The sequence below is a fragment of the Papilio polytes genome, unplaced genomic scaffold, assembly GCF_000836215.1.
Source record: "Papilio polytes unplaced genomic scaffold, Ppol_1.0 DF824169.1, whole genome shotgun sequence".
Taxonomy (NCBI): Eukaryota; Metazoa; Arthropoda; class Insecta; order Lepidoptera; family Papilionidae; genus Papilio; species Papilio polytes.
This window is the reverse complement of record NW_013525035.1, coordinates 2,755,812-2,777,252: the sequence shown is the minus strand read 5'-3', so window position 1 is coordinate 2,777,252 and position 21,441 is coordinate 2,755,812. Positions and strand designations below refer to the sequence as shown.

At 35.3% G+C, this 21,441-nt stretch overlaps 1 protein-coding gene across 2 annotated transcripts in view; it reads right to left on the bottom strand.

Moving 5' to 3' along the window:
- LOC106111381 (tyrosine-protein phosphatase 69D) overlaps positions 1–21,441 on the bottom strand; it is a 28,917-nt gene that overhangs the window by 3,035 nt on the left and 4,441 nt on the right. Inside the window, exons 2-23 of one of the 2 annotated variants that reach the window (XM_013293437.1) lie at positions 13,030–13,171; positions 12,555–12,826; positions 11,712–12,451; positions 11,180–11,359; positions 10,580–10,686; positions 9,964–10,105; positions 9,480–9,559; positions 9,029–9,166; positions 8,299–8,580; positions 7,537–7,646; positions 6,985–7,097; positions 6,468–6,595; positions 5,777–5,921; positions 5,006–5,191; positions 4,095–4,306; positions 3,598–3,698; positions 2,887–3,029; positions 2,000–2,191; positions 1,563–1,712; positions 1,192–1,369; positions 738–853; positions 219–350 (exon numbers count right to left, since the gene is read on the bottom strand). In XM_013293437.1, coding sequence (XP_013148891.1) covers positions 219–350; positions 738–853; positions 1,192–1,369; positions 1,563–1,712; positions 2,000–2,191; positions 2,887–3,029; positions 3,598–3,698; positions 4,095–4,306; positions 5,006–5,191; positions 5,777–5,921; positions 6,468–6,595; positions 6,985–7,097; positions 7,537–7,646; positions 8,299–8,580; positions 9,029–9,166; positions 9,480–9,559; positions 9,964–10,105; positions 10,580–10,686; positions 11,180–11,359; positions 11,712–12,451; positions 12,555–12,826; positions 13,030–13,171 — 3,989 coding nt within the window. The remainder of the gene's footprint in view (positions 1–218; positions 351–737; positions 854–1,191; positions 1,370–1,562; positions 1,713–1,999; positions 2,192–2,886; positions 3,030–3,597; positions 3,699–4,094; positions 4,307–5,005; positions 5,192–5,776; positions 5,922–6,467; positions 6,596–6,984; positions 7,098–7,536; positions 7,647–8,298; positions 8,581–9,028; positions 9,167–9,479; positions 9,560–9,963; positions 10,106–10,579; positions 10,687–11,179; positions 11,360–11,711; positions 12,452–12,554; positions 12,827–13,029; positions 13,172–21,441) is intronic. The other variant, XM_013293438.1, reaches the window with a different exon arrangement.

The window sequence follows — 21,441 nt, the reverse complement described above, 5'->3', positions numbered from 1 at the left end:
CCCATTGTAAGTGATTACTTGAAAACAAATACGGCCATGCCAGATTGAAGAAAAGTTTAATAAAATGGTATCCACGAAATATGTTTTTTTTTATTACATACACTATAATTTATTTATTTCAGTACAACCATATATATTATACAAATATATTTAATTCACAGTTTTGAATCTATCAAATATAACTGAATTTTTTTAACTGTATAGAAGTTGCATATTACCTTATTATTGGTGACTCTGAACTGCCGCCTAGTATAGTATGGGCAGGACTCGCTCTCTTCATACTCGACCGAGAGGTGCTCGTACTGCGCCGTGCCATCATCCCAGTAGCGAGGGCACTTGCCTTCGCCCAACTAGAAAACATAAAAACTCAATAACAGTAACCTCATTAATGTTTAAGAGGAAAAAATACGAATAAAAATCATACATTACTCATTAAAATCATGGTACATGGCACGAAAATTATCAAAAAAGTACTTGTAAGTCGAATAAATTTGTATAAGACCAGCTGTTGCCCGCGACTGTGTCCCCGTGACATTAAAATAATATTAGAAATCGGCCCAGTAGTTTTTGAGTTATTTCAATAAAAATAAAAATCTTTCCTCTTTATAATATCATTGATATACATTTGATTTTAACCTGATAGGGCGCAGAACTCCAATACAAATGTTATCGATGTTACAAATACTTTTTCGTTAGTTTTCGTGCTATGTCCTAAATCAGTCCTTTAGGATACTTACCTCACTAAGCATGACTATAGTGGCCACATTATGCTCGGACACCATCCTCCAAAAGTCCATAATAGTATTCGGCATCGGGTCTTGCGTTATTATGAATCCTTCCGAATTGTCATACGCTAGAAAGAAACAAAAAACATTTAAAATACATACATCATATTTTAGGTAAAAATCTTCAATGTTTCACTTGTTTCTAATGCTATAAACATATTTTAATATTACTAAAATGACCGTCCAATTATTGGCAAATCTTCTTGAACTTGACATATGATCAATACATGAAATAGAAAGAGATAGATAATAGATTGTCAATTCCATAGTCGTTTTTAAAGTTAACAGCGTATTGTATCGATGATCGGACCCTTTCCTTGTTTCTATACTATTTATGTTCTCTTATCATTTCGCTTACATAGTTTGTCGTTACGTCATCTTATAAGGTGTCATGTTATCGTAATACCTTCAATGAAAGAGGCATTGATATAAGTAGAGAAGTCCCTTCCAGGTATCGGGGCGAGTATAACTCGGTTGCGGTCGTAAGGCAAGCAGTCAGGGCTGCGGTTGCGTACACGGAGTTCTTCTCCGGTACCAGCAGAACACGACTTAACGGCCTCCGCTACAGGACTGTTCATCATTTTCTACAAATAAAAACTCATATTTAGTATACATTGCGCGTTAAATTTGAAAAGTAGTTCGAGATAATAGTAATGAGCAAGCAATGTATTTTGAACATGTCGACGTTGCCGAGGATATATTATAGAATACATTGCGTGTTAAATATGAAATTTAATATGGTTATAGTATATAATGTTTGACGAGCGATCAATGTACCTCAAATTCGTGTTCCATGAGGCACTTGTCGGCACCTTCGGGCGTGTTACGGAGTCGATCGATGCTGGCCTTGAGTCGTGAAGCGGGTATCTCCGTATCTCCGTAATGCGCGTATTCTACTAACGCTCGGTATACGAAAACGTATTGTTTCTGTAACAACAAATATAACTATTTATTGATATCAACTTTTTAAATAATTCTTTCTTTAATAAAAACCCTTACACTTACGATACGCTTTAGGTTATATAATATCACATTATTAAACTTAGGGAGTAAATAATTTGGAACAAAAACTACAAGCAGAAATCAAAAAAAGCAAGGTTGTCATGGTAAAAGCAATTGTTATCCAATGACAATTGCGAATGGTCTAATAGTCATTTGTGCCTTTGATATTATAAATTGAAAATTTCATAGTTCGTTAATATGACGTCACTCACCAGCGACTGCACTAAGAAGTTCCTCTGGCGGCGCAGTTCAGCGACAGTGTTGAAGACGGAGACGTGTCCCGTGGCCCGCAGCTGCTCCAGCAGGCAGTCGAGCGCCACCAGCGTGCCGGTGCGGCCCACGCCCGCGCTGCAGTGCACCACCACCGGCCGCCCCAACATGTTGCACCACGCCTCGTTCACACGCTGAAATATACAAATGCTCAGATCTATTACGAATATTTGAGTGTAAATTGCGAGAACGTATTCGTAGCGACGCTGAACACATATCGATAACGTTACAAAAACCGTCTCACAAATATTTGTTTTATCGAAAATTTAAGCCTAAATTTATACTAACATTGTGAGGAGAAAAGATTTGATTTTTTTTTATAACATAAGGTGGCAATCGAGCACAAGGCCACCTGAATACGCTAAAATGGCGAAGCGACTGCTGCCCATAGACATCTGCAATTGCAGATGCGTTGCCTACCCTTATCCGACGGAGAAGGAGATGCACATAAAGAGGACATTTCCCCTTCCTATGCATCTCCCCTACCGTCGAATCCACTTCCTCTTCACATCCTTTCCTTATAAGAAAAGGATGGTAAAGAGTAAGGGACTTAAATTTTTGCATGTATATAACTCAAAAACTAATGGGCCAATTTCAAATTGCGCCATTTAAAAGCTACGTTATCACTGAGTAACATAGGCCATAATCTTACTATTTTTTTATTACAAGCGGACGAAGTCGCGAGCAACAGCTAGTTTATAATTAGAGGTGCGTGGAGGCTATTTTCTACAAGTTTTCTTATCTATTAAGGCATCTTCATACTAAATATAAATTCGAATGGATGTTTGATACTTCGGGTAAACGACTATCTAGTCTAAGATAATAATACCTTAATAAATTTCAATATGGAGTAAGAATGCTCCGGCGCAGCAAAGTCCTTCCACATGAGGAAGTGGTACTGACGTACGAGACGCGACTCGCCACGACTCTGAGGAGAATTGGGGTGACTGCCGTCCGCTGCTTCCTTGCATTCTACAAATATACACACATTAAATCCGACTGATTAAATTTAATAGATGAATAAATTTTTAAAATAAACTAGAAATGTATAAAGATACGATGAGATTTGAATTCTAATTACTTGGTTTTAATTCTCATTTCCACTGTAGGTGTTTGGAACTGATGTTTTATACACCCAGACATTCTGGAGTAAAAGACGAATCGAATTATATCTTATTCGTCAAAATCAGTTCAATCCTTTAGTCCAGTGATTTTCAACCTTTTTTTGTTGCGGTAAATATTTAACGATTTTAAAATTTGACGGCACACAAAGAAAAAGATAAAAATTATTTACTTACAACACGCTGCATAAATAATTTATGTCAGAAATATGAAAAATATGGCGGCACACAAAAGTGCAGCGGCACAGTGGTTGAGAATCACTGATCGTAATAGAATTGAAAGACAAACCCATGTACATAAAAAACTTACGCATGAACAACATTACCCTCTTTATCAGTCGGGTAAAAAACCATGCGTTTGATTGTGGTTGTAATCTTGGATAGTTTATTAGTGAATTAAAGTAACATTGTTTATTTACCCCCGTTTCTCTTGATTCCATTATTCTCAATGATAGGTTGTCCGTCAGAGTTCAGAGGCTGCTTCGTTATTCTCAACTCTCTCACGATGTAATCAGAATACCTTAAAAATAATTAAAAAGCGTTAAATACAATAACCTTACATATCAACATTGATTTTGCATATTTAATATTAGGATAAATGATTAAAAAAAATTACAAAATCTGTCGCATTAAATACTGCTTGCAATTTAAAATTTTAAAAAAAAACGCATAAAACAGTCGAAATTAATGGGAATGAGAAATTTTATTTACTGGCTGGATATGGCAATATAAATTATTTTGAAGGGCAATATAAATTTACTTTAATGGTTTAGTGTTGAAATTGCTTGTACAAACAATTCTGTTTTTAATCAATATTTTTAGATCATTACAAAAGGTAAACATTGCTTAGAAGTTTCTTATAATTTCTAATTTAACTACACAAAGTAAACAATCAGTCAAATTATTTTATTGTTACCTCTTCTCCGATACATGATAGACAGTGATGTTTCCAAAAGCCCTGGGCCCTCGTGAGTCATCAGGCCAGTACTTGGAGCACTTCACCTTAGAGTACTCCTCAAGGTTGGTCAGCATCACGATCAGTTCCAATCCATGTTCCCAGATCATACGCCAAAAGTCATTCACAGTCGTCTCCGTTGGTCCTTGGGCGCAGATGAACTTTTTCCGCTCCTGTTTTAGTTAAAATATATTAGAATAATAAATCAAATAAAATTTACAGATTATTGTCATCCTTGTTATTTTGTAGGAAAAGAACAGAGACAATATCAATATGACAGTAACTACGTGAAACTGCACCATATCGTGACGTCAGAGACCTCAATAGGGTCAGCAAGTAAATTTAAAAAAGAGTAAAAATACGTTACAAGTTTTTGCTATGCAGTACCTGATTAGATTCCATCGGATCCTTTGTTAGCGTAATTGGACAGATAGCAAAACATTATTGAGAAGAATTTTAATTGTCTACATATATTATAAATTCGCTTAAAAATAAATCTATATCCATACATTTTACCATATATCAATACTAGTCTTTTCCGCGATGTCTGTACGATATTGAATAAGAATTTGTTATTTAATCTATATAATATTCCATTGTTCTATATCTATGCCAGATTACAACTAGATCCATGAAACCGTTATGGAGATGTTAAATATGTGATAACAGAGATCCATCCATACATACATTCGCATTTATAATATACTAGCTTCCCAAAAAAAAAAAAAAAAGTAGCCTATGTCTTCTTCCAGACTATCCTCTACATCTATGCCATTTTTAATAGAGATCCGTTCAGCCGTTGAGGCTACAAATTCTTATAAACATCCATCCATACTTTATCATTTATAATATTACTAAGAATGAATACTAACTTTATATCCCATAACGTAGTTAGCGTTGATATAATCCGATCCGGATATCCCGTCGACCTGGGACAGTTTCACCCGGGTCTGGTCGTACGCCTTTATATCCGGGTAGCGGTTCTTCGGCTGGTTCTCGCGAGCCTCGGACGCGTGCGTGGTGCGGTCGGGGAAACATTCCGGTAGCATCTGTAACAACTGTCGTTGTTGGTTGCCCGTTTAAATACGATAATAACATACCCGGTTTGTACGGGGATTATGAAACAGCACAATTATGATAAAAAAAAAGTATTGTAAACAAAAAGGTGATTATTACAATTTCATGCATTTTCATAATGTATCGATGACTCCTACGTAGACTATCATAAGACAAAATTTCGCTATTTACTCTTTGATTTTTTTTTTTATAAACTTGATAAATATTAATTTTAAATTAAAACATATTTTAATTTACGTAGAAGCCCATTGACATTTGTAATAAAAATTACAAAGAAAAAAATGTTGTACTAACACTTACTATTAAAAAATCAGGGTTTTATTCCACAAGTTTATTTGAATTGCATATCAAATTTAGATAGCAAAATAAAATACATAAAACGATTGTAAGTTTATTAAGAAATACGCAAAAATAAAAATAAATTATTGTAACTTACAAAATATAGTTGGATCACCATTAAAACTATAAATTTGATATTTATTATCCAAATTTACATAACACCAGGTTCATATACATTTTTCATTTATTTTAAATTAACAATTTATATATTTTAAAGATATAAATACCTCAAATTCTTTCTGGAAGCCGTAATCTGAGTCCGCCTGTCGCTCGGCGTATGCAGCGGCGAGCTCCTCCTTGGGGATGGGCGGCATGTCTGGTGGCACGGCTGTGATCAGCTGCTGCCGACCCCCTAACGACCCCACCACGTATCTATACACATTAACTTGATTAGAAAAAAAAACAACTTACTAAATGTAATCGTACTAAAATTATAAATGCGTAAGTTTAGATGGATGGATGGATGTTTGTTACGAGTTTGTAGCCTACGCTATTCTTGATGAAATTTAGACCATAGACCTAAAGGATAGTGTGGAAGGACACATAGGCTTCGCTTTTGTTATTTTTAAATTCCACGCGGATGGAGTCGCGGGCGAAAGCTAGTAATACAATAAATCACAATCAGCCGGTGAAATCTATACTATAACGTAATAGTATAAACAATAATGATATGTTTTTTTGAATTTCTGTATGTATTGACTCAAAAAGAACTGGACCGATTTAAAAAAATCTTGCACCATTAAAAAGTCACGTTATCGCCAAGTAACATAGTAACAAATATAAATATTTTATTGGTAATAGTTATTTTTTTCATTTCAAAAAGTAACATGTCCAACTGCTTTTTTTTCACACAGACAAAGTCGCGAGCAACAGCTAGTGTCGAAATATAATTAGTAATATCCATTAAATTGTGGCTACCTGAGTGCGACTTGCAGCGGGTTCATCTCGACGTGTACGTGCGGCGGCAGCTTGTGCGAGCGGCGCGTGTGCACCACGCATAGCACGCCCATCCCCACCACCATCAGACCGCCCACCAGACACGTCACCTGAAACAGGGTTAATTATACGTTGAATCACTATTACTAATCTTACTAGTATTATAAATGCGAAAGTTTAGGATGGATGTTTGTTAGAGTTTGTAGCCTTTTTTTGAGGGGAATGTATATGTATATTCCGTGCTTCGGGGGAGGCACGAGAGTTATGTGGGACTCTCCCCATATTGGGGCATACCCATTAAACCTCTCTGTTCCCTCCTGGCCATTGTGTGGGACGCCACGGGATCGCTTTCGCTTGCCACCGCGACGACCCAAGAGTTTGTAGCCTAAACGGCTGAACGGATTTCGATGTAGAACAAATGGGCTACTCACATTTGTTTTTTTTTTAAACCACGCGGACGTAGTCGCAGGCGAAAGCTAGTTAAATATAAAGTACTTGCCAGTAATGCAATCTCTATAAACGCGGAGGGAGAAGTCCCCGCAGGGCTGGGGGCCGGCATCAGCACATTCACGTAGTCACTGAACACTGGCTCCTCTTGCAGACGACCTGCAGCTGTACATACATTGACTGTTTACTGCTGATTATGTACATTTATATATAAATGACTTATTGATAATTTGTTATGAAAGATATAAGCGATCGCAGTATATTTTTAAAAAAAAATCTTAATAAAAAGCTTTACAATATATACTTTTACACTACTAAACTTAGGGGGTTAAATAATTTTAATATTGTAAAAAATTGCCATGCGAGAAAGAGACAAAAATTATAAGCCAATGGCATCGAGATTCACGGTTGCCATGGTTACTTCAATTCTTGGCCAATGACAGAGAAATATTTTAATTTTATAATTTATAATTAAAAGCTTTAATGGAATACTAGTCATACTAATATTGTAAAGTTTGTAGCCAAAATAGCTGTAAGGATTTCGATATAAATTGGTATAAATGTAGGGGATAGTCGCGGGCGAATGCTAGTATCTAATACTTACAAATCACTTCAACGAAGAGCGTATAATTAGCCTCAGGGTCAAGAAGGCCGTCTTTTACTTTGAAATCATCATCCACGCTGTCACCCATCATCGGATTTCTTGTGTAATCACTGGAATCAGACAAATTGCAACCTTATATCTATACCAATAGGAGATATATTGTTAAAGAGGATTGTTGGCTTTAAATAGACTCCGAAACTACTGAATAACATTAATTGTTTTTTTTAGTAATTTAGTTAACAGTAGTTTTGATTGTGCATGTGACATTCTCTTTAAGATATTTTAGAAAAATTCGACCGAAATAACACTCAACAACTCAAAATAATATTTTAAGACATCATACTAATATTATAAACTAGCTTTTGCCCGCGACTCCGTCCTCGTCGAAACAAAAACAAAACAAAAGTGAGTAGCCTATGTGTTCTTCCAGACTATCCTCTTCATCTATGACAAATTTCATCGAAATCTGTTCAGCCGTTTGGGCTGTAAACTCTAACATCCATCCATCCATCTAAACTTCCGCATTTATAATATTAGTATGATGTAAAGTTTAGATGGATGGATGTTAGTTTGTAGCCTAAACTGCTAAACGGATCATTTAGCATAAATATATAGGATAGTGTGAAAGAAGACATAGGATACTTGTTTTTTTTTAATACCGCGCGGACGGAATCGCGGGCGTAAGCTAGTATATAACATTACAAACTAAAGCAATTAATGAAAAAACGACAGTGTACATGTACAGTTCGACTCAAAACTTACTTATCTGTCCTGTCTATCTCCGGATAAGATCTTCTTTCTCTTTTGATTTCCGGTTCATCTGTAGATAAGTCGTCATCTAGAAGTTCATCTTCTGTAGTGGTTGCCATCGTGGTGGTAGTGGTGATCACTTTAGGTGGTGGGGGGTCGTAGTAGGGGCGGCGAGGTCGCTTGAGGCACCGCCGGCACATATCACTGTGCAATGTGGAGTCGTCCGCACTAAAGATAGGTCTATCATCGCCCATTATCATATCCATTGATTCTGCCATTGGTGGGAATTTGTCACTGAAAAATAGTAAAAAAGTGAGTTAAATCAATTGTTTATCGTCAAAGCGGATTAACGAATTTGGAAATCTTCTTAAATCGATATCTAATATCTGACTTTTTTGTTAAAAATGTATAAATTCACATATCGCAATGGCAATAGAAAAAATATTTTGTCTATGGGAGACCAAATTATTTTCATAGAAAGTAACTACCGTAGACATTTTTATTATAATTATGTACATTGTACTGTTTGATAACGTGAATTTAAAAAAAAAACATAAATAACATCGGCCGTTAAGTAAGTCTTTTACACTTCCTCCTTTATCTTCCGTTCAATAAGGGCTTGCAAGAATTTGATTATATAGGTTAGATTAAGTTTGTTTCCTTGAATACACATTAGCACAGAACATTTAGCATGTTCTCGAGCCTCTGTAAAGTTTGAATCGTGTTATACAATATGACTCACTGTGAGAAGACATCAGCGAGATACGCGCCGAGAACTGGTCTTACGCCGTGAGCCTCCTCGTAGTCTACAATACTGATCTCTTGAGGAGAAGGCAATTTGCTCCAATCCGTCCGCGGTAGAAGTTTCACCATGAATATCCTGATACAAAAATTATTGATTCAAATATATTATCGACTCTAAACTGAAAACATTGAAACGGTAGATACTTAGGTAATCGTTTCAAGGTCGTTTAATATAAAAAATCTTTTAGTGTAGAGTAAGAAAAATCTACACTTGTAGTCTTTTAGTTTAAAGGAAATGCTGTACAGCAACAAGAGTAGCGTGTTTTATCCAATAGTGCTGTACAAATATGTTGTTGCTGCTAAGAAATTAATTAATCTGAACATAATTCTTGGACTTGGAAATCTTTAAAAAGTTGCATTATTGAATGAAGTATTAGTGCCATATTTACCTGTAGCAACAAATCGGTCCATTCCTCTCTGACAGCCGAGGCAAGTTTAATTTTAATTTGTATTTTTCATTTTCAACGATCTACAAGATAACAACAAAAATTATTACTTCTAGATAGCAGATTTATACATAAATTATGTAATACTAATAAGTTTTTTTTACTCTGATAGAAGATCGCCATCAGTCTATCCAAACAACTAACGAAATTCACAATCCTGTTGAAGGATGGTTCATAATAAATAAATTAGTTGTACCAGATTTGTTAAACAAAACTCTAAAATTGAATTAAAAAGTTTTAAAAAAAAAACTAGCATTCATATCTTTCCTAAGGTTGTGACTGATTTGAGTTACCAGTAAAGAAAAAAAAATTACGGTAAGTCAAGTGGGAAATAATTTCCCCAATATTGGATAAGGATTAATTATAATAATTTTAAGTAAGACAAGGGGGTCTAATTGTATTGAATTGTGTACAAAATGCATATAACCTTGAACCACCGTATCCTGGGCGGGTGCGGGGGCGCAGGCGGCGTGGCGCAGTGCTTGGTCTCCTCCTCGCCGCGTCGCCGCGTGCGCGTCACCGCGCTCACACGCACCGTGTAGTTTGTATTCGGAGGTAGATCATCGAAACTGAAAATATTACAAAATAACATAAATAAACTGGACTTCTGGATTAATATTGTTAGTAAATGAAAGATAGACTAAGCAACTTCTTAAAAGAGGCTTTATAAGGTATTGTTCAGTTGCTCAGTATTTTTAAAGGATTATTCCCAACCGTCACACCATTTTGTCCCCACACGGGGACAGTGGAGAATAAAGTTTCACCCGTCCCACCTCTTTCGACGAGGGGATGGTTGGAAATTATTTTATATCATAACGGCTCCATCTGTCACTTTATTGGTGATAGTGGGACCAACAGGTGAAATGGATTTTTATTCTCACGTGGGGACAGAGCGGGGTGACGGTTGGGAATAATCCTTTTTAAAGACGTCAACATGAAACAGTTGACATTTTTGTGTATTTGCCTTTTGCCTAAGTGTTGAATTTGTATTTTGTTTATTTCACGCTGACGAAGTCGCGAGCAAAAGATAATAAATAACGTACCGTGCGCTCCTCGTATCATTGGTCTTAGATTTGTACATAGGTCCCCATGTATCCCTCAGCTCTCTGCCAAAACGATCTTTAAATATTGCTAAACCGCTCAAATTCATCTGTAAATAAAAAAAAACATAAAACTGTTAAAGTTAGTATTAGATTTACAATAAATAGAAATTTTATAAACAGATACTACTAAAAAAATTGGGATTAAAATTTTTTTGAATGATTTCTGCATACACAGAATATTTTTGAATACTTTTTTTCTTTAATAAAAAGCCCTACACTTACGACACGCTTTAGGCTGTATATCATGCTATTAAACTTAGCGAGTAAGCAAATTGAAAAAAAAACCGCCATTCCGGAAAGGGACAAAAACTACAAGCTGACATCAAGGACGCAAGGTTGCCATGGTAACAGTTATTGTAATCCAATGGCTTTCGTTGTCATTTCTAAATTTGAATTTTGACATTTACCACTGAAAATTTTACAAATGTAAAGAGTAAAGTTTTTATAATTTCATACGGATGGAACTGTTAGGGTACAGCTTGTTATTTATAAAAGTAAAAGCTAAAGAAGTGAAAAAGCTTAAGTACAGAGGTAACTTACACTGTATGCTTTTATTTCCGCGTTCAGTTTGAGAGGGGGGTCCCAGGTGAGGTTCATATACCCCCCAGAGCAATGTATAGTGACATTACTGGGCCTCCCCGGAGTACCTCCTAAGGTAATAGCTTTCACCTCCTCAGACCAGTTGCCACAGCGCTTCGTAAAATCAGAGCACGCACGTACCTGAAAAGGAGTGCAAAAGAGTTAGATATTTAGTATTGCTATCTCATACAGGGTTCATCAAAAAAGTCTGCGTCAGTAAAGGATAGCTATCCTAAATATTTTTTTATATGGAATATCCCACTATTTTCTTATATGAAAAGGATTGGAAGAGGAAATGAATTTGACTGTGGACACACTTAGAAAGGAGAAATATCCTCTTTATGTGCGTCTCCTCTGTTGATTAAGGGTAGATAACGCATCTGCAATTACGAATGTCTATGGGCATCAATCGCTTCGCTGTCTAAACGAATTGAGGTTCCCGGTCACTCGTTAACCAAGTTAAAAAATAAAAAAAAGGATTTGAAATTCATACCCGAAAAATATAAGTGCTAATTGGTTCCAGATTGTCAAACATGTACGGTAGATTCCTACTATCTCTCGAATGATACGCCCTCCTTGGAGATTCATCGTTCTTCCTAGCTTCTAAAATATAGTAGTGAATTAATTCAGCTATACTTTCTGGCGGAGGCGCCCATCCGATTGTCACCGAAGTTGCTGAGAAACCATTTATAGTTATATTCGGTACAAAAATCGGATCCTTGTCTAAAGTCTTCACTATAGTATCGTAAACGTGAGGCTTGCTCTGTCCATACGTTGTAGTGACTTCCAATTTAAGTTGATATGATGACGATTTCTCTAAACCTTCCATAACGAATGAAATGTTTTTAACTCCGATTTTTTCTCTAGTGTACAAACTGTAATCAGTTGATGGCAACCTTCGGTACATTAGATTGTAACTTTTGATTGGTGAGTTGTACGCTCGGATGGTCCAATTCAGGAATAGTTGTGAAGAACTTATAGGGATGACTGTATCCATAACAACTAAAGGGATAGCGTAGACCATCACATCGATTTCTCCGCTGATATTTGTTGAAGTGACAGGATCCCAGATTTCGCAGGTGTACGTGCCATTATCTTCTGGATTCTTTATATGGAGAATGTATGTGCTTTCTATTTGCTTCAAGTCCAGCTTTTTTCCCGTTCTCGAATCTAACTCGATCGCCTCATCTTCTTTCGCTCTCTTCCACCATTTCACTTCGCCTGGTTTGTAAACTGTCGATAATAAAAAAATAAGACTTATTAATTTAGCTGCACAAATTAATAATAAAATTTTAGTATAAACATCAAGATATGTTTAATTTAATTAAAAATTTACCTTCAAACACGCACTGCATTGTAACATTGGCCTGATCAGTCGCATTCTGCTTGATTGGACTTAGTGTCTTCTTCACCAGTTTTCCGGGGAAACTCATATCGAGGAGCAGAATCCTCTCGATCTTCGCTTCCCCCAGCTGTGTGATACAAGTGTAGTTACCAGCGTCATGGGACGTCGCGTTATTTATCGTCAAATTGGACATTTTATACTTCTGCGGATTGCCGTCTAAATCTTTCTTTTGCAGCTGTCTTTCTTCCGTGTTGACTTTGATCCTAAAAATTAAATAAATCAATTGTTAAAATCATCAAAAGTCAGTTTACATTTTAATATGGGCACTAGAGAAGTCATAATTAATGCCTCAGCGGTCTTCTGCCTTCAGCCTTATTCACAAAATTTCACCTTATGTTTTCACGACTGATGGTCTCAACAGTCAAATATCACTTATAACTTGTCACAATATGATTAAAGCTGTCACCTGTCGCCAAGCTTGACTGGCTCGCTCTGGTACAGCCACTGGATGTCCGCGGTCTCCGGCGCCGCGCTGCAGCTGAGGTTGACCTGCTTCCCCACCTCGCCCTTCGGTGATGACACATCCAGTATCTCTGGAGCATTTTGAGCTATGGGCAATAACAGAAATATAATTCTGATGGACAACTTTAATGCTCGTAACAGATATGTGTATTGCCAACGTTGGAGTGTACCAAAACATCCTACATGAACATACCTTTTAGACACCAAAAATATATAAAATGGTTCCAAGTCCTTACTATATAAATATATAGATCAAGACAGAGAAAATGGAATCAGTCAATACCATAACGCAATTTTACGGGCTTGCTCTGCTCTTAACGAATCTGTATTAATATTAAAAAGGAAATATTTCTCAATAACTCAAAAACTACTCGGCCATTTTTAAAAATTCTTTCACCGTTAGCAAGGTAATTTATCTGTGAGTAATATAGGCTATATCTTTTATTATTTTTTTAATTTCACGGGGACGAAGTCGCGAGCAACAGCTAGTATTCTATAAGATTATAAATACCTATACATTGTTCAAAGTTTAATGAAACTGTTAACTTACACTTGGATGTTTTATACCTAGTTTTGTTACAGTACTCGTATTTATGTTGACAAGACAGTAAAATGTATAATACCGAACAAAAGAATAAATTATCCTCATTCAGTGTTGAGTGTATGAAAAACAATACGTAGCGGTGTCTTTTGTTGAAGAAATTATGCAATTGTTTGCAAAGCCTTGGTAAAGCTTTATTTATGGGATTAAAAAATATTAAATTACGAACTGAACTCAATGCGATTTTTTTTATTTTTTGTGTCAAGGCGAAATTTTGGAGGCAACTATTCGCTTTTGGGTATAAAGCCATACTAATGTGGGATTCTCATATTTAGAGTTTTAAATTACAATGCGGTCAATGCTGAAACATCGAGTATCGGATCCGTTCGTGATCACTATTTCTCGATACAAATTAAAAAAAATTAAATAATTTAATTTAACTAAATAATAATTCTATAATTTGAAAACACTTAACTGTAACCTACATCTTTCTATATTTTCCACTAGCTGTTCCCGTGCGACTTTGCCAGCACAAAATTATGAAATTTAATTTTGTTATTTACATGTCTCAAATTATCAATTGCAAATGTGAAAATGACATGACATTATGATAAAGCATGGCAACCTTGCTTCCTTAATGGTGGCAGCTCGTATCGTATGGTCTTTTTTCCACATTTGGGTTTTTATCCAAAATATTTACCCCTAACTTTAATAGCGTACAAATATATAGCCTAAAGCGTGACGTAAGTGTAAGGCTTTTTATTAAAAAATAATTATTCAAAAACCTGCTGTAATTGCTGACATCTTAGGTAACAAAGTGTGTGTTTACGCTTTATTATAATAAGTATAGAGTATAGATAACATAGTTGTTCGCATTTAAATAAGTGAAACCTTAATATTAATATCGTAGTGTTACGGCAGTGGTACCTTGCTGTTAAAATCACAAAGTAGTAAAACTAGAGCATATGTATTGATTTTGAATAACAACATAACGGTTATAAATGTTTTCAAAACCAGAATTTCTTTGTCGTTTCTGTAGAAATACTCTATTATTAATTATACTTAATAATACACTGAAGTACAAATCCAATCATCAATCATAATTACCGGAGTGATGTTCGAAGACTTCCAGTGCCCTATTTTGTAGTAATTTCACTTCGATTTTCATTTCATAAATTGAAACACGTGTATTATTAGACGCAAATTAAACAACTTAGCTATAAGCACAAATGACATTCCTACCTTTATAAGAAAACTAAATCCCGGTATAAACGTTCAGTTCTAACAAATTTACTGAGCAGTCCAATTCTTCATTAAAAACTGTGCCTATTTAGGCAAAATGTTAATGCCACCATTAGACTCACTCCTGATAGATTTAGCTGATCTCAGTCGAATGTTCAGTTAAAACTGCGTGTATATTTACAGTTCTTTTACAAATTTTACAATTCAAATGACAGTTAAAATTTTTCCTACACCTATAAAAAGCGTATGTACCCATAGTAGTAACTTAGTACATAAATATAACGTATCACATGTAACTATAGTATGGATTAAAATTAACAAAGAAGCCTGCAATTAGCGCCTAATGACGCATCTTGTGTCCTAACAGACAGGTCTATGCATGCTATTATGATTCACATATTTATGTAGACACGTTTTAATCTACTTATTCCAGATTATATTTTCTGATAGAGTTAAATAATAAAATAGAATGGACTCTAATAAATATTAATACTTATGTCTTAGAAAGCTAATAACCCAATTTAATCAATGTCATTTTTAAACATTACTTGGTTGGATTATATTCCTAATTATTGTTTTTTCGACCAGTAATCTGATTTGTAGCTATGATTTAAATCAATTTACGTGAATACAATATTTTTGATGCAATAAATGTTATAGATAACTAAACTTAAAAGCTGGTAATTATAACTTAGTCATATTTTTTAGTTCCTTTTGCTATGTTATATTTGACCGCGTAATCAGCCCGGAAATGAAAAGGCGTATCGGAAGTGGCAGTGGAGTTTAAAAAAACACTAATGCGGCTTCAAAAACAATGAACGCATCTGTAAGATTAGTTCATTCTTTAATATTAGTTTAGATAATTCTGTACTAACTGCCACAATAGCTTCTACACTCAGAATTCTTTAATAGTCATTATTCAAACTGATTTTTAGAGTATATTTTTATGTATATCTCTCATGATAAATGTTAGTGCTATCTCTGAGTACAATTTCATTACTTACGCGGTCTAGTGGTAGCCATTAGTAAGGACTAAGTATGACAAGTAATATTCGAAAGTTGATTCCTAGTAATTATAAGTTCAAAACGGCCATGTTCCGATCCCACACAAGAGCAGGGGTACTTTTTGAAATATTAAAGGGGTGAGACATTACAAACGACTTTGGGGCTTTGATGGTGGATGGAACAATAAAACTACTCGAAAATGAGGCGTGGCTTGTTGATTGCATTTTAAAAGCTCTATTCAAAAACTGGACCGTTGAATGTGCAAACATTACATCGGCAATTAAGCCTACGTGCTACTATATACATATTTAAACTAATTGTAAATTCAAAAAGTAAATAAATGCATATACTGTTGCCCTATTAATTTCGGGAGCAAATAGTTTTAACAGACTTTTCGACTTGCTTTACCGAGAACTCAAAAAATACTGGATATTATTTAATTTTGGAAAAAAAGAACGGATTTTTTTAAATCGGACATCCAGGATCTGAGATACGCCGTAACAAAAAACATACAGGCGAATTGAGGACCTATCTCTTTAAGAAGTCGGCTAGAAACGAACTGGATACCTCACCAGTCGGTTTCAGCAGTTTAAATTACGAAAGGTCATTGCCCTCTTGACATTTTATCTGTTATCAATTTCTAAATCGTATTGCCTGTATATTTAAGCCCATTTTTCTCTCAACTTTGTATACTTATGTTCTCTTAATACTAAAATAACATTGTAATAATTCCTGTTTCTACACACGTTTAAAATATAAATAGAAATTCAACAATATAAACAAATAATTCCAACAGCATGCATTGTTACGAGTCTTTATTTATAACTGAGATAAACACGTCCCTTGCACACCCGCACATACTCTCCCTTTTTATCAACACTTCCAAGTGATAAGCACATAAATAATTTAGTACTTCCACATAATACTTCAAATAAAACTAGACCGTATTCCTAAAAGATTAAAGGATAAAATCAATCAATGGAAATTTCCCAATTTGGTAATATCCCCGAGATTCGAAGGCAAAATGATTAAATTATACTCTACGTCAAAACTAAGTATTAAACTTTTTAAAATTCCAATTTCTCCTTAAGAAATAAATAATAATTATAAAAGCGTAGGTACTACTAATTTTTGTCATTGAGTGTATTAAGGTAATCCGGATAAGTAGATTGAGCTACCATTAATAATTACTAACTTTTTTTTATTGTTAAGCCCGCGTTTGACAACGATCCCACCTGAAGAAAGTAGTGATGCAGTCGTAATGCACGTAATAGATTAATAAGTAGCTATTTACTCTACTTTTGAATCCCCTCACGTCATATTTGGTTTTGAATCAATATGTATTTATTCCCACAAAAAAGAAATTACATAAAAGGTCATATTCTAAAGAAAACATACAATCGTGGCAAAAGGTAGCCAGCTCAACGTATGCAGGATGGACTAAGCCGTTCCTGTGCCAATTTTCAGCTAGCTCCTTCGAACTCAAGTAACATATACCTAAATTATTAGGGTGACCGGCTGTACTAATTACATACATATACAGAAAAAAAATACACTTTTAAAAAGAAAAAAGTTTTAGTAGTTACATGGAGAGTGTCTTACTTCAGGTTGTATCCTCTAAACAATGAGCGTAAGCTGCATAAAAATAAACAAAATCTAACTTTATGGCTTGATAGCACCAGCTGTCGAGTGCGATGTTACGTAACAGGCTCGGAGAATGGCTCGTCCGTTATTTTCATATCGAGTTCATTGCCTTGTATACTTGCGACAGAGTTACCGATTACAGCCATGCCATACCGTGCCCTTGACAATGTAGCCGAATTTCCACTACTATTACATTTCTTATATCATTGAGAAATTACAAGACAAATATTAACCACTAGCTGCTGCTTGCGGCATCGCCCGCGTGAAATTAAAATATAAAAAATGCCTATGTTATTCACAGATAAATTACCTTTCTAATGGTGAAAGAACATTTAAAATCAGCCCAGTAGATTTTACGTGAATCGAATATATACAAAAATACACATTCCTCTTTATTAATTAATTAAATAAAATTAATATTAATATAGCTTTCGCCCGCGCGAATTAAAAAAAAAACTTAGTAAGCAGCCTATGTGGTCTTCTATATATTCTACATTTGTGATAAATTTCACCGAGATCCATTTAGCAGTTTAGGCTACTAACCCCCACAAAGATTCATCCATCCAAAATTTCACATTAAAGTATCAAGATTACGTGTTGTAAGACAATTTACATTTTCATATCCAGATATTCTATCCACGGCTATATAACCGCATTGTTCTCAATTCTAACAATCGGCATATTAAACGAAACTAATCCACAAATAACTAATGCAATACAATATAAATACGCTTGTCAAAACGATTTTACTTCGTAACAGTAACCGCAGGAGTCAAATGGTGTAACATTATACTTGTGTAAGAGTGCGTTTACACTCAACCACGCTTAACTTGTCGATTTATACAAAACGCTGTGAAAATCTACCCACCTACTACTGTACACAATTATTAATAGATTAAGTTACTAATTACATGACCCTAAAGGTTCTCATAGATCAGCCCTGGGTACCTCAGAGCCTCCCAGAAAAGCTGAGCGTTGACCCTACCTGGTGCGGACTAGTTGCAATTTCTCATTATATTTTTTTATTTACTTACAGTTTTGTTATTTTGTATTTAATTACTGTATGTCTTGGGTTCTTTGTTTGTTTTTTTTTTTTGTTATTTCTGGTTCTGGTTTAGATTTTAAGGATTAAATGTTATTTTATTTTATATTTATACCGCAAACTGCAATAGCATAGATTCTAAGTATAGTGCCATCCAAACTTAAAATCCTGGCAGATAACCGTACGCTATTTCTTCCACATGCAGAAATACCTACACTCATTTAGCAATAACTAAATTTGATTCTCGTAATAGCAATTGTCACATAGGGCTCTCTTTACTCCTACGTCATAGTATACGTAACTCAGTTCTGACTCAACCGGTTGGTCGGATCTGCTGACAACGGAAAAGGGGACCAACGTCCTGCGTCCGGACCACCCTATGTTTATGCGTAAAGTTATCTAATTTACACGTAATAATACAAATAGATTCCATGCTCACGCTGCGTATAACGCGACGTTAGTCATTCGACATCTCATTGGTTAGCGACCTTGATAACATGAAATAAACAAATATTTTGCGCTCAACTGTACATACTAGTATGCCAAACCATCCTGGTTAACACGTCTAATGCCGCTAACATGTTTAAATGGTCTAGTAAAATGTATACGCCAAAGAGAAGATATCGTGAAAATAGGAAGGCAGGGAAGGTGTTAAAAATATAATAGAAGTAGTATAACACGCGACTCATTTAATACGCCTGGCACCGGTAGTTACCTCCACGTGTTACTAGGGAGGGTATTACAAAACTTTGAAAGACACGCTCAAAAATAATAAGACACGACGTCGCTTGACGCTTTGCGACTTTAAAGCCATACAAAAATCCACCGCCAATACACAATACGTTGTTGAACGGGGGTGGATAAGGACGATAGGGTTGGCAACAGTATAATAATAATAATTTCTTTTATATCAAGCGTAAACGTCAGCTCATCAAGTTGTTAGTAAGTCTCTTATACTATGTTATAAATACTTAAACACCACTATCCAGATAATTTATGCGTGCCAATTCCGAACCTCCGTCTATTCATGTCCTAATGCAAAGAGGCAACAAGCTTCAGTATAAATTGCTCCAGTTAAAGTAGAAAGCAGAATTCGTTCAACTCATAACAATTAAAAGGAATTGTTCACCGGTAGGACAACTTTGGGACAGTCTAATAAACATATTAGTTATTAATGTCCCACAACCACAAATCCTTGTAACGCTGATTCCAAATTGCTTATGAATTATAATTAACACAATCAAATTTGGAGCCGGTTGTCAACCCTAGTTGCGTCTAGACACCCCCGACCCCCACCGTTCGCGTGGCTCCCACTAATTACCAGACAGCTCCGACAGCTGATTGTCGACAGCTAAGACAATGCCAATCTTAAGTGATACACGAACACACGCACAATTGAAACAGAACTATGAGGTAATTCTTAGTGATGAACGACGAAACTACTTACGTATAGACCTATAGAAATACATAAATAGAAATTATCTTTTTTCACTGATATTATAAATGTAAAACTTTGAATAGATGTTTGTTTATAACGTAACGCCAGAAAAGAATAGCGATACTAAGTTTTTATGTTAATTCCTCGCGGACAGTCACGGGACAAGCTAGTGTTGTATATTTATGAAAGTACTATTATTTTGAGAGTACTACGCAAGTTTAACTGCAATTAAATATGAAACACACTTGGAAAGCAGCTAAAAGAAATGATAGTCGTAAATATACCAATACGAGATTAGAAGAAAGAAATGTGATAATGACCATATGAAGTGGAAATTCACAAATATAATTAATTTGAATTCCTCTCTCACTCATCATCTAGGTCACCCAGATGAAATCTAGTTCAAGTTCTACGAGTGCACTCATTTTAAAGCCTTCTACAAATGAAAGTCAATTACAGAATGAATGTGCATACGGAATGAACATTCAAATTGTTTTGGTATGCATTTTCATGTATTTATTTGTTTGCATGTATCGTGGCCACAACTTTTATATTTTACACGTATCTCACTACAAGGCAAAAGACTATAAACTGGTTGCTGCTGGTAGGGGTTCACTAAAGGTGTACCAAAAATAGCATCCTAACAAAAGCTTCTCTTCTAGGCCACGAGGTCTTTATCATACAAAGACATATGTTACGTCATTCAGAATATTTCCAATAACATGTCATCCGTTGGTTCCGATTATTCGGAAGTTGAACGTCGCCCTCACGCCTTGTAACGAGATTGCTTCCGTTATTATATTATAACCATATAAGGATGATAAATTCTATTGTAGAAAATAGAATCAAGAGCTATTTGCAAAGATTTACTTAGTCAATCTGTCTGTCGTATTCAAAAATCCACCAAAAAGTACATAGGAATGAAAAACTGTTTAGAATTTAATTCTACCCCAATTATAATTTTCCGTTATATCACTTTCACTATATTTTAAACATTTCTATAAGCTATAAGAGATATTTGATCGCAGTGAACCGGTAGTAATTGTATAGCGAGCTACACAGCGAAACATCCGGTTTCACTTTTAACACAAACATGCGCAAACGGAATACAATTTAATTAACTAAATTCGCATTTCAAGTGGTAATAGCACAATAGTTTAGAGTACGGATTGCAAAAGAAAACATCGAGAAATCGAATCTTCTATACTAGTTTCAATGGAACCCCAAAGTGATATAGTTTTCACATTACCGCATCATTTCAGTCAGCCCGTGATCATGGCGCATGCAACTGTGCCGAAATATCAGGAGCTAAAACAATCAGTGGTAACAAACCCGTATCTTACGAACATTAAACCACAAAGATCTACGAAAGCCTCAGCCAGGGTATACGATTATCAGGGGATAGAGCTGAAGGTTCAAGGTCTAGAAATGTAGCAAAAGGGGA